The sequence below is a fragment of the Canis lupus genome, chromosome 37 (genome assembly GCF_003254725.2).
Source record: "Canis lupus dingo isolate Sandy chromosome 37, ASM325472v2, whole genome shotgun sequence".
Lineage (NCBI taxonomy): Eukaryota > Metazoa > Chordata > Mammalia > Carnivora > Canidae > Canis > Canis lupus.
This window is the reverse complement of record NC_064279.1, coordinates 5,719,471-5,733,748: the sequence shown is the minus strand read 5'-3', so window position 1 is coordinate 5,733,748 and position 14,278 is coordinate 5,719,471. Positions and strand designations below refer to the sequence as shown.

At 37.9% G+C, this 14,278-nt stretch overlaps 1 protein-coding gene across 2 annotated transcripts in view; it reads right to left on the bottom strand.

The window, feature by feature from the left end:
* The window catches only part of SLC39A10 (solute carrier family 39 member 10), a 136,464-nt gene extending 125,903 nt beyond the window's left edge, over positions 1-10,561 (bottom strand). The window contains exon 1 of one of the 2 annotated variants that reach the window (XM_025442050.3): positions 10,406-10,561. In XM_025442050.3, coding sequence (XP_025297835.1) covers positions 10,406-10,451 — 46 coding nt within the window. In that variant the 5' untranslated portion in view covers positions 10,452-10,561. The remainder of the gene's footprint in view (positions 1-10,405) is intronic. The other variant, XM_025442054.3, reaches the window with a different exon arrangement.
* Positions 10,562-14,278: the final 3,717 nt, after the last annotated feature.

Here is a 14,278-nt window from a genome sequence, read left to right as displayed (position 1 = left end):
GAATCCACCGTCTAACCACCTTATCTTAGTCTTTGCATTATACGACATGTATGATAAGATGCAACTTTTCTTTGGTTCTTCTACTTCCACTTTTCCAACGTGGTCAGCATTATAAAAATGTCTTTTAAATGTCTTAAGGTCCAGGGGGCACAAGGGTGACTCGGTGGGTTAAGTGTCTGCCTTTGGCTCAGGTCATGACCCAAGGTCCTGGGACTGAGCCCTGTGTCAGGCTCCCTCTCAGTGGAAGGCCTGCTTCTCCCTCTCCCTCTGCCTCCACCACCCCCCCAACTTGTGCTGCGCCCGGGCGCTCTCTCTCTGTCTCAAATAAATAAATAAATAAATAAATAAATAAAGTCTTTTTAAAAAGATGTCTTAAGGTGCCCATTTACATAATATGGAAATTTATCTGCACTTATTTTCATTGTTTATTGTCCTTCCTAACTTCCATTCACATTCATTTACTATTCCATTTCATCATTTCCGAACAGTGTTTTGCAATTCGAATCAGTCCTTCTAATTTGACTGGTTTAGCATAGGAACTGTTTTTAGCGTTGTTTGTCCTTTGATTTTTCTGAATATATTCCCTCATCACATCATTCAAGTATCTTGGAATTAATGATCAATTCTAGGAGATAAGGTCGTGCTAGCAACGTATCTCTTCCATTACAATGTTACGTATCTAACTGATTTAACAATTTACTAGTTCAATTCTCTGATCGGCCTGAAAATCTTTGCTGATCAAATTGCTTATTTTCTGACTAAATTACACACAAGCCTCAGATTATTTATCTGCTGTTAACTGAAGGACTCCAGTGTGTTTACTCTGCAAATTACCGAGACGTTACGAACAATCCACAGACCCATGTACCACTATCTGTGGCTGCAAGATTAGTTCACAGTAGGAATTAAAAAGATTTTTCTTGTTGAGTTGCCTTTTTTTCTAATCTGAAAAAAGTTTATTAGGTGAGGGGATTAAAGACATGCCACCCCAAAATATTCCCCTTTGGCATATTGATGATTTTGAACTGAAGGTGTATGAAGAGCTATTGGTCCCCCATTTCCCACCTAAAAGCAGGTATTACATTTTCAAGGAGAAAAGCGCCCTCCGTCTACGAGGAAGGGAACAATCTTGTCCTTAGAGATGTCACTGTGGGATGGACCTGCGTACCCCCTTACTAAAGTAACTCTTGTCTTCCCTTAGTCTCCCTTCTCCTATAATTCCTCATCACTGCCCCGCAACCCACGGCCCCAGCCCACACTCCTTTGTGTCTTATCATATCCTCACAATTTATGATCTGTGTAAAAACTTCCATAAGCTTTTGGGCCTGATGGCTTCTTCAGGTCTTCATTTTCTATCTGAGGACTCTCATGCATTTGTAAAAAAAAAAAAAAAAAAAGAAAAAGAAAAAGAAAATTTGTATGTTATTCTCCCGTTAATCTGTTTTATGTCGATTCGATTCTTAGGCCAGCCCCAGAACCTAATAGGGTAAAAGAAATATTCCTCCCTGCCACAGCAAAGTACACACACACACACACACACACACACACACACACCTTCACATTTTTGCACATTACTTTATATAATGATGCCCGATAGTTTTGTCATATATCCAACATTCTACATCATCCTAGAATCTAGATGCTCAGAATTGAAAGAAATCTTGAGAGGATCACATCAAAGGTGTCATCTCCCTGCCTTTTTCCTCTTCACAATAGAGTGGACCACTCTATTGACTCCAAAGACCGTAAGTGAACAGTTAACCTTGCTTAGAGATATGGCAAAGAGCCAGTCACCCGACTTTTGTTTCTTCCTACAATGACTTCCTTTGAAAAACACAAATCTAACAATTTAAAGCTTCCAGTGAACGATTCCCTGTATATACAACAAACATCAATAGTTTAATTTTCTACGTGCCAGATGCTTACATTCTTCACTATAGTTAGTAGTTCCTAGATCTGTTACTCTGGTGAAAACATGAGAGAGGGATCTGGAAGGGGGAAAGGGACAAGGCACATGAATCTCAAGACTAAAGGCAGCAAAATTTCTCCTTGGAGAAGCAGTTTCTAGTGTGTAGAAATACAAGTTTATGTCTTCAAGAAAATATTCCACTAATACCCTAAAGCACTCTGCCATTCTTGATGCTTGGCCCATTGATATTCCCCATGACCTCAGTTCAAGTGTTTAAATAATAAGGAAATACACGCTACCTTACTAACTGTCCTTTCCATGGCGGTGGTGGTCATTTATCTTAAGTCTAGGATGAGTTGGACATGAGAAGACTTACCCCAGGAACAGCTTTCAAGGTGCATTGGCTCGAAAGAAAAAGGATATGGTTTTGCTCTCCCTTAAAAAAATGTTCTTCTATCTTGGTCAGGGGAGACAGGGTGAGAGGTCAAAATGGTCTCAGCCTGCCTCAGCCTAAAGTCTTCCTGCCCGGCTCTTTGGGAGGAGTTTACAGTTCTAATTAGCATCACAGTGGCTCCCCACCTAATCCTAATCCACCACATATTTCTAGCTTTTTGTCATTTTTATAGATTGCTAATTCTCTTTGTTTTTCCTAGTATGGGTCTTGTGTTCCTGAACTTCCAAACTTGACTTTATAATTGTATTGACTACAATTTCACATTTGAGATATAACTACATACTTCCTTAGAACTACTGAGATGGGAAGGTGTCAGGAATAGGAGAGTGTAATTCTAACACTTTATTTCTGTGTAGATATTGAGGTCTCAAGGAGAACATGAACGAGGGTGGGAAGGGTGCTTACCGTCTAGTCCCAGATAAAACTAAAACTCTCAGGAGGAAGTTTAAAACCCTGATAGCATAAGTATCATCATTTGCACCATCTTCAGTAACAACATTATTGCAACTGGTATTTTTTTTTTAAAGATTTTATTCATGAGAGACCCAGAAAGAGAGGCAGAGACACAGGCAGAGGGAGAAGCAGGCTCCATGAAGGGAGCCCGATGTGGGACTTGATCCCAGGACTCCAGGATCACGCCCTGGACCAAAGGCAGGTGCTCAACCGCTGAGCCACCCAGGGATCCCATCAACTGGTAATTTTTGGCATGCCTGCTGTGTCCCAGACATTGCACTAGGCATGAATTATCTCATGGAGTGCTCGGAACAACACTGTGAAGGGGCTGCTACCCTTTCCACTTAAAGGGAGAAAACTAGGGGTGCCTGGGTGGATCAGTCGGCTCAGCCTCCTACTCTTCCTTTGGGCTCAGGCCATGATCTCATGAGTCATGGAATCGAGCTTCCCATCAGGCTCTGCACTCAGCAGGCAGTTTGCTTGAAGATTCTCTCTCTCCCCCTCTCTACTCAAGCTCATGTGTGCTCTCTCTCTCTTAAATAAATAAATAAGTAAGTAAGTAAGTAAGTAAGTAAGTAAGTAAGTAAATAGGGGCACCAAGGTGGCACAGTCTGTTAAGTGACCCACTCTTGATTTTGGCTCAGGTCATCATCTGAGGGTTGTGAGATCAAGCCCCATGTTGGCCTCTTAGCTCAGCACAGAGTCTGCTTGAGATTCTCTCTCTCTCATCCTGCCCCTCCTGCTCATATTCTCTTTCTCTAAAACAAATAAGTAAATCCTAAAAAAAAAATTTTGAATAAAAATAAAAGAGGGGCACCTGGGTGGCTCAGCCAGTTAAGAGTCTGCCTTCTGCTCAGGTCATGATCCCAGGGTCCTGGGATCGAGTCATGCATCAGGCTCCCTGCTCAGCAGGAAGCCTACTTCTCCCTTTGCCTCTGCTGTTCCCCTGCTGTACTTTCTCTCTCTCTCCCCGTCAAATAAATTAAAAAAAGTCTTTTAAAAAAATAAAAGACAAAACTACAGTTTACTGGTGTAAATTGACCTAATTTACTAGAGATACTAGTGAGTGGTACTCCTATACTATAAATACAGACTAGCTGGTTTCATAGTTCCTGCTCTTGGAGCACTCACCATCTAAAACTGAACCTGCCGAGCAATTGACCTTTAGAGGTAAGAGTGATCTTAGATGTGGAGTATCTCCTTGAACTTAAAGGATTATCATGGCCTCATATTCTATTTATAAAGGTTTTAAAAAATTATTTATCTGTTATCTAATCATCTGACCAGACTGCTACTGATAGTGAATCAAGAGTATCAAATAATTTACCAATTCTTTATTTATGGAAAATATATTTAAAAAACATAAATCAAGAATTAAGGAGAGGCCAGGTGCCTGGGTGGAAAAGTCAGTTAAGCATCTGCCTTTGGCTCAGGTCATGATCTCAGGGTCCTGGGATTGAGCCCCACATCCTGCTCCCTGCCCAGCGCAGAGTCAGCTTCTCCACCCCCTCCCATTCCGCCTGCTTGTGCTCTCTCTCTCCCTCTCCCTCTCTGTCAAATAAATAAATAAAATATTTTTTAAAAAAGAAGAAGAATTAAGGAGAGGGTGTAACAGTGATCATTTTTACAGCAAAAATTATTTTACAAAATGTTTGTTTTATGGAAGAAGGAGAAAACATTCCTTTTTGGCAGTTGCCCATTTTTTATTTCAGTTTTATAAATTTATAGAAGTATCAGTCAAGAAAACCTGATCAACTTAGTTACTGTGTCAGAAAATCTTCTGCATTTAAAACTTATTTTTGCTCTAGAATGTATTCTAAAAATTGAGTTTTGTAATTGTCTTTGGTCTTCTCAGATACTCCATTAATATTTTTCATGCATTTGCTGATCACATTGTACAGATTTCCAAGTGGGATTAGCAGCTTTAACAATTTTGCTATTAGCTACACCAATGGCAACCTTGGAGGATGTTTTACTTATCTTCTGCTTTAGCAAATGTTTTATTGTTTTAGTATCATTTGGTATGAGTAACAATCTAGAATTTACATCTGAAACATATAAATTTCTTATTTTAAAAAAGCCATATGTAAATCATTAATGATGATAATGAATGCTTGAAGGAATTTATTTTCAATGTGTTTATCCCAATTAATTGAACTATTTTTTAAAAAGCTTTCACTTAATTCTTCCTAAAACATTTATTTCTATGCATATATAATTTAAATTGTGTGTGTAAATATACATAAAATAGTTTACACATTTATATTTAAGGAAGATTTTATAGAATCTGAGAATTAAAGCCAACACATTGGATATAGAAATACACAACTTGGGACACCTGGGTGGCTCAATGGGCCAGTTGGGCATCTGCCTTTGGCTCAGGTCGTGATCCCAGGGTCCTGGGATTGAGTCCCACATTGGCTCCCTGAATTGAGCCTGCTTCTTCCTCTGCCTGTGTCTCTCATGAATAAATAAATAAAACCTAAAAAAAAAAAAAGAAAAGAAAAAAGAAATACACAACTTCACTCAAGAATGGAAGGGCAAATTCCAAGATTCCCAGATAAGGTTTGTCTTTGTTGAGAAAATATATTCTTATTTCTAATAAACTGTCATTTTCACAATAATAAAGAAAATGGAACTGTTGCTGAATTTTCCCCCCACTTTAAATAGTGTCCTCTTTCAATATATAGTACTACTTACAAACAAAACAAAACTTTGAGTATATTTCTTCTAAAATGCTTTTGTTATTTGTTTTGAGATCATACTTACATCCTCAGCATTCCATTAATTTGTATCTACTTTTCAAAAACTAACATGAATTACGTTTTATACTAAGTGAAACAGGATTTGTTTAAAAATAATTTTTTTTTTCTGGTTTTGGGAAGCAACAGGTACTCAGATTATTGAATCTTCCAAGTAGTTTTTTCTTACTTTTGAGGCAAAGAGGGGAAGAAGACTTGAGAGACACGTTGACCAAAGTCATGCCATTTTGGCTTTAGGCTAACCCTTACTCTAAAAGTCAGCAGGTCATAAAGATCTGGGAAGTCTGGGTGGCTCAGTGGTTGAATGTCTGCCTTTGGCTCAGGGCGTGATCCCTGGATTTCGGATCGAGTCCCATATCCAGCTCCTTGAGGGGAGCCTGCTTCTCCCTCTGCCTGTGTCTCTGCCTGTGTCTCTGCCTCTCTCTCTCTCTCTCTCTCTCTCTCTCTGCCTCTCATGAATAAATAAATAAAATCTTAAAGAAAAAAAAAAGAGTCACAAGATCCAACTCACAGAGGACCACAAAACCCCACTCTTTACAGCAGTAAGTCATAAATGCTGGATATTCTTAAGATGGCACCCTGTGGATGATTCCACAACCCTAACACAATGGAAAAACCAACCACCTAATGTAAATGTTAGACCCAAAGTTAAAGAGTAAGCCCCTCCCTATACAGTTACCTACATTATGTTTAAGATTTTATTTTTAAGTAATCTCTATATCCAATGTGGGGTTCAAACCTACAACCCTGAGATCAAGGGTGACATACTCTACCAACTGAGCCAGTCAGGTGTCCTTATGGTTAGCTAATTAAAGAAAAACAAACACCAAAAAACCCCCCCAAAACTTATAAAACCCTTTGTTAGAGGCAAAAGAAGAATCCCCCTCTCTTTCTTACTTGGGAGGAAAGACTGCTACTTTGTCTATGAAGTAGCTCCTCTCTCACTTTAATACTTAATAAATCTTTGTCTCTCTTTCCAAATGACTTGCTCTTGAATTCTTTCTTGCCCAAAGCCAAGAATCTTCTTGGTGAGAGGCCTAAGGCCCTCCCTCTTGGAGCCTCAGCCAGTCTGGCATCACTTTGAAGTGATGGCCTTCTCGCTCTATTTTAATTTTTCTTTCTTTCCTTCCTTCCTCCCTCCCTTCCTCCTATTTTCTCTTTTCCTTCTTTTCTGTTTTCTTTCCTCTTTCTTCCTTCCTCACCTTTTCTTTTTCTCTCTCTTTCTTTTGAAAGAAGGTGTCTTAAAGGAGGCAATCACAGAGTCCTGACTATTAAGGGCTGTTGATAATTTTTTTTTAGTAAAACACTGGAGACATTTAGAGGCAACATGCAGCTTTTGACCTATATTTGAGATGAAGAATAGTGCATATTCTCTTGGCTTGACTACCAGGCTCATAGCTAGGTAACTATAAATTTTGGAAAATCCCAACTTTTGTTAGGAGACCATAGATCAATGTACAGGACCTCAGGGAAATTGAGCTTTGATAATCTTCACTCTAATCACATACGCTGAGAAGAGGTACAAATGCTCTTCACTGGGTAAAAAGGAGAAGTCCATCATCTTACTTTTGGATAGCTTAGCATGGTTAGAGGTCAAAACAGGAAGCGCCATTGTTTAGAGACAGAAACATGAAAGTTCTGTTCTTAAAAACACCTCAACCTTCTTCCCCGTGAGGACATTTTGAATGCAGGAACTCTGGGTGGGACCCTATGGCTTCCTGTATTCTCTTTAATCAAAGTGGTAAAGTTTGTTTTTGTTTTAAAATGCAGTTAAAGGAAAGATATTTTGCCGTGTCAGAGGAGAACAACACACAGTTCCTTTTAGATTTTTATGAGCATCTGTGATCATTTGTCAAATGTGGCTACAAAATGACCAGTGCTGATGAAATGCCATTTTATTTTTAGAGAAAAGCCTCAGCACACTTTCCCAAAATAATTTTTTAAAAAATCTCTGCTTCTTTCCAGGGACGTTTTGTCCATGGCTAAATGTAGGTGCATACACTTTTGTGATAGAAAACATCTTTTTACCCAAATAAAATGATGGCCAAAGACTTAAATGCTATGATCTTTGGAACTGATGATGCAGATTTTTATTTTCTAGGTTTCTTATGCACAAATACTAATAAGCCATTCCTAAGACACTCGTTGGCTTGAATTAATATTTTAAAGAGAAAAATGTCATAAACCTAAAAAAGGAAGGAGAAGCCAGAAAACAATATGGTAAATGGATATCTCTGTCTCTAACCTTTCAGTTCCAACCTTTCAAGTTTTCTCCCAGCCCATATTGGATAGCAAATAAATATTCTAGAATAAAACTAATCATTCAAAATAAGGATAGGTATAAATTTCTACAGGTAGAATGTAACTTTTTTTTCTATTTTCTCAATGAAATAAGACTATTTCAAATAAGGATATACTGATATATTGAGGGGCTATCTTCAGCCCAAATGCTTAATTAGAAGATTATCTTTATTGGTAAGCTGTCATCATACTAAAAATGCAACTTAATACAGTAACAAAATAAAAGGCAAAACCTTCGGATAATAGTCTAGGAAACTAAGATAATACACCTCTCTACCCATCCAGAGCCAGTCAAGGACTTGACAAAGGACACCATTTTTTGTATTTTTCATTGGGGTCTTAAATATATTTGAGTATGGAGTTTCTTACATATTGATTTCTGCATACAATCTGTGGAAAAGGAAGTTCTCTGACTTCTGTATCAGAGAATATGAAATGACTGGCCATACTCAAAACTGAGAAGCATTTTGCAAAACTATTGAATAACTGTAAAAATAGGTGGTATTTCACTGAATCTCCTAAACCCATCCATTAACTAGGACTTTATTTCCTTTCTACCGTCAAAGTGTAAAAGAGGTAAAGTTATAGGACCAGAATGAAACTTTCAAGAGGTCTCTTTATCCCGCATGAGTTCCTGTAATAGAATGTGCTGGCGATTCCATTTCTCATCTGCAGGAATCCAAGGGGAAGGAGCAAGAGTTAGAGTAGAAGGTGAGAAAGTGATCATTGCAGAGTCTTAATGTCTCAGAGTCTGATGTGATCACAGGGCTCTTTAGTTTAGCCTCCTACCTTTTCACTCTCCAAGATCATAGTGTTTCTGTTTTGTGTTACAAGAGGAGTTGGTAATTTAATGGGGTTTATTTATGCAGTTGGAATTTTAAAGTAGAGGGTAAATTAAAAGGAAGTAAGACTTGATTACAAGATCAAAGCTCTATTTGAAAACTGTGGGGTTCTTGCAGGAAGAAATTAGAAAGCTTTAAAAAGCTGTACATTTAAAAAGTATTTTACAGTTTACAAAACACTTTTATGTAAAATTATTTCATTTACACATACAATGAGGGAGCTCCAGGGAGTCCACTAGCAGAGCTGTGACTAGAATCGTACTTCTGGTTGCTTCATCTAAGACTCTGCACTTCCTCTTTTTCTTTCTCTCTCTGCTCTCCTTCTCTCCTTCCTCCTCCTACTCCCGCTGATTGATTCTGAAACTTACTATATGGATGCTTAACAACACAAAGAACTAAAAACTTTTTGAGGGCAAATTTAGTGTCTTATTTATTTTTGCATCTCTAGCCATCTAATCCAACATAGGTATTCAGCTAATATTTGTTGAATGAATTAATAGAATAAAATAAAAAGATAAATTGAAGGAGAACCATCTTTCCAGATAGTAAACTAGTAAATGAAAATAGAAAATTAATACTATAGATTTTAGACATTTAGAATATCAAGTACTGTATTAGATGCTATCTTATCATCTGATCTGTCATTTATCTTGTTAGCCTAACTCCAAATAATACATTTTATCATCAATAATACATTGCTATTGTTTACAAATTTTCAGGTCATTAAATCATAATTGAAATGTAGAAAGATTTGTCTTATTTTACTGACAACATGAAAGTTAGATTCCATTCTTCAGTAACATATGGTTGTTTGGAATAAAACAAATAAAAATAATCATTAACAATTATTTCTCAATAAAACTGGGGGGAAAATGGTCATAATTACCTGTCACATCTGGAAAGTAGAAGACTATGACCATTAACTCTTATTTGTGACAGTTTTCCTTATTTATTGTTATTATATTTCCTTTATAAATATCACAGGTTTCTGAAAGCATCAACTGATCATTTTTATATTATTCCCATCAACCTGGCTTATCTGTGAATAGATTCCAACTGGCAACTGGCCATGCTTGGATAAAACAAGATTTCATAGGTAGATCTTGTTCTGCCTGCATGTCGAGGTAAAGATCCTGGACGTGTTGAGCTTTATTTTATTTCTGCAAAGTCTCTAAGAGTAAATATTTGTGTGTGTGACTTGGAAGAAAATTTAGAGGAAGCAGAAATTTATTCTTTATTTAAGACTCAGAATCATTGAGGTAATGTCCTAGCAAGACACACTGAGAAGAAGAATCTCAAGCATATACAAATTTTACAAAACCAAACCCATAAAGCAAATAAAGATGAAATATCCAGTATCCAATTTAGACTCTCTAGATCCACACCAAAGAAGAAAATACAGAAAAATGGCCCACGCTGTAATTTTGCCAACTTAGTTAGCTGCTGTTAAGAAACACTACAGGATGCCATCTAGTGACAGGTGACCAACATATGATTAATCACATAGAAATGATGGGGTGAGGACGTAAATATCCCAGGGTTTTGTATGTAAGGAGAAAATCCTTCTGAGAGAATTACATTTGGTAGATTAGTTTTATTTCTCTAGGTGCACAGAGTGTATGGAAATTTATCAGAGAGCTGCAGCCTGGGGATTTTTATTTTGAAAGACTGTATTGCCACCTACCTCCAGATCTGAACCTCCACCTCCTTCTGCCGCTGCCCTTCACCATCCAGTCCGCAGCTGAGCTCAGAACTGGTGAGTGCCCTCAAGTCGTAGCCCTCCGTAGAGTGACAGGTGGTGGAGGTGGAGCACTTTAGAAACCAGTCTCAAAAAAAAAAAAAAACCAAAACACAAAAAAACCAAAAAAAACCCAACTTCAAAAAAGGAACCAAGATGATTCCTAAAACAATCTGTCCCCAATTAAAAATAACAACAACAATAATAAATAAACTGCTGGAAGTTCAAAGAGTAAAACTAAAATAAGGACCAGAGGAAATCATCTGTGTTTTTCTCAGTCAACGACTGTGCAGACCTGATGCTGTCTCGTTCCTCCTACCAAAGCCTCACTGAAAATGCCAGAGACCTCTCTCTAAATGGCTGTAGCATTATGCCCTAAGGGAAATAATTTTTTTCAACATTTCTCATCTTTTGTAAACAGATGGCATAGTTCTTTTTTTCTTTTTCTTTTCTTCTTCTTTTTTTTTTTTTTTTTAAGAGAAAGACCAACAATCTGTCAACTGTGGAATTCTCATAGTCCAATAATTTCTTTTCGGTTAATTTTTCACAACTAGATTAACCAGGGCTGCTGCCATAGATACATTGAAGAAAATGAGATGCTTCCCAGTATTCATGTATATCCCATTAAAGCTCAATAAGAATATCTCAGTTGCCTCAGAAAAATATCAAGTTAAAAACCCTTGTGGAATGAAAAGAAAAGCTTATCAAAATCTCCAGCCTTGAGTGCATCTAGTTGTTTGCTTTTTATTGTTGCCTACATGCTGTGATTGGAGCACAATGTGTGGAAATTGCATAACCCTTATTTCCACAAATCAAAGCTATTGAGAAATGGGAAGGCCGTGTAGGAGCTGCTACATGAAATGTTGATCAAAAAAAAAATTCTGCCTTTATATCTAAAGTCTTCTCTTCTTTCTTTTAACTCTAGTTTTAACCATCACTGGCCTTTGTGGGCTTTTTTTTTTTTTAAAACTAAAATCAGAATTAGCTACAGGCCAAGTAACATTGTTTTAAAAAGTGTTTGTCTCTCTGTTCCTTATATTTTTCTTTTGTTCAACTTCATTTTAGGGTTTTTTGAAATCTGGTCTAGTCTAGGCAAAAGGTTCTGAATTCAAGTATTGGAGCCATCAAGATAAACTTTGGTGCGATTTCCATGCCTCAGGGGAAATTTTGGTGCCTTCAGCCCAATCCGCTCCAGGTTGGGGATGGTGGGAGTTAAAAGAGTCCTTTTAGATCTTCTTTCACATTTAAAATAGTGATCAGTTAGATGGTCTTTTGGGTCAAAGTGAGCCTTGGGCGGGATTAGGGAGTCAAGAGAAGCCCGGCTCATTCCAGCTCTGTTACCCTTGCCCAACAGAATTTTGGTTGCACTGCTCTCATTGATGCCCACACTCTCTTCTTTCTTTGGCGCCATGGCTACTGGTGAGAACTGAAAAACTTCCCCCTTTCCAGTGAATATATCAGGGCTAGGCCAGGGATGGATGGGATGGGAACCTCTACCACCTTTTTGGAAATCTGGAAGCTCAAATGGGTTATTTACCTCAGAGTGAAATGCCCTGTTGCTGGGAGAAATTCTATTGAGGTATTCTCTTAGCCCTTTCAATTTTAAAGTCGTTTTGAGGAAGTAATAGTGTGCAAAAAAAAAAAAAAAAAAAAGGCATAAAATTTAGCCATGGGTTGACACTTTCCAACACCTGGGCTACAGTGAGCATAAAAATATCTTTTTAGGTTCTAGATTATGATCAAAGATTGTTTTCTTCTGTGATAGTTCTCCTTGAAGTAGTATTTTGGTGTTTTTAAAAGCAAATTCCAGAGATTTTAAGGTTAAAATAGTGAGTAGAACAAACATCTATGGTCAGTCACACAGCCTAATTTTGAATCCAGTTTTTTCTTTTATCTTTACATTCCAGGGCCATTTTTTCCCTATCCTTTTCACCTCTGGGATTTTTCTGGGAAGAGAAGTATAAAATTGCCTTTCTGCCTACATCCCCTTCTAAAAGAATCTGTTCCCACCCACAAACCCTGCTAAACAGATGGGCCTAGTCATCCATGATTATCTCAGATGACCCTACTCCTCTGGCTATAGGAGACAAGGACCAATGTGTGGAGACCCACTATGCAAGTCAACCCATAGGTTAGGCCAAGTTAATTATATTTAAGACTTTTGATATAAAGCGCAAACATCACAGGTCAATGATGGGAATGGAATTAGATTTGCAGAATCACAGATATTTGGCTTGGGAGTTGTCCCATGGCAAGAGAGCAATGTGGAATAGACATGCAGAAAGAAAGAATAACAAGAGCTCTGGTTGATATTTGGGAAGTCTCTCCTCGCCAGCCAGGCTTCTTTCTACTTTCTAAGTAAACATTGTGTTTTCCAGCACGGGTTGGGTCAGATTGCCCAGCTCCAGGGCTAATTGCTGTTTGGCTTCAGACATTGTTCCTCCAGTTAGGAACAACGATGTTGAGTAGACAGTGGCAAGGGTTTGGGGGAAAGAAAATTTCTCTCTAACCCATGGGGGTTACCACAAAAGCACTCTCTGCTTTTGTAGATATGAACTAGGAATAATGAACTTCTGGTTGTTTCTCACTACCTCCTTGAGACCATTAGAAGAGACAAGGTGGAGGTGAAAACAACATCATGGAAGACAGAGAATAACAATGGAAAAAAAAGTAGGTCTTTGTTGATATTATAGAGCCCTTGGCTTTTTTATTTTATTTTTTCATTTTACATAAGCTCTCTACCTAACATGGGATTCAAACTCATGACCCTGAGATCAAGAGTTGCATGCCCTACCAATAAGCCAACCGGGTCCCTTCTTATAAAAAGCCTGCTCGATCTTTTTGCTTTCTCAGTCATATGAATAATACATATCAATAATTCCTTAAATTATTTGGTTGGATTTTTTTTCAGTGAAATCTTAAATTTGAGTGAGACTAATGATTTTCTAGGTCTTAGCAGACCAAGCATTCCCTTGAATTTCACCAATCCCTAAGTAGAGCCGTCCTTAGTACCATCTTCTCCATTGTGTTTTGCCTGACTCTGTGTCACTTAGCAAAGTGCCTGGTACAGACTTGTTGCATCTATTAAATGATAAATCCTCACCTCTCTTACTTTTTCAATAATTTTTTCTGCATACAGTCTTTGAAAGTAGTGCATTTAGAGGAGACATCTGATTTTCATGGTTGTATGCCATGGTCTTGGAGAAGATTAAAGACACCTACTAATGAAATGAGGAAGGAGGAGGCCAGCCAACTTCATTAAAGCTAGGCAAAGTGATAGAGCTGTGAAAACACACAACATGACACACACTTTCTTATTGCATCTATTCCACAGATACCTTCGTTCCTACCTTGGTAAGACTTTGTCTTCTGCATTTGAAATGAAAATGGATAGGAAAAAAAGATGATATTTTCCCATAGTCAAAATCAAGGGGTGTGTCTGAAACTTTGGTACATTATCTCACTTACCCTGACAATCCTGCCCAACAGGCATCATCACTTCTACCACAGGAATGGGGAAAATGAGGAAGAAAGATTAATTAACTTGTCCAAGATAGTAAGTGACAGAGCTAAGAGATATTGAAATTAGAAGATCCACTATTACTTTATGATGATTATCAAATGGTGATTAATTTATGACCTCTCTGGGCTGGCCAGTTCTGGAGCTCTTGCTGAAAGGATGGCATAGCATGCATAAAAGACCTCTGGAAAAATCCTAAGAAGCTGGTAGTGTGGTTCTCTCCAGGGATACTAACTGGGTAATCAGGAAATATTTATTTTCCATTGCCCAATATTTTGACAAATGCCTTTTGACATTTG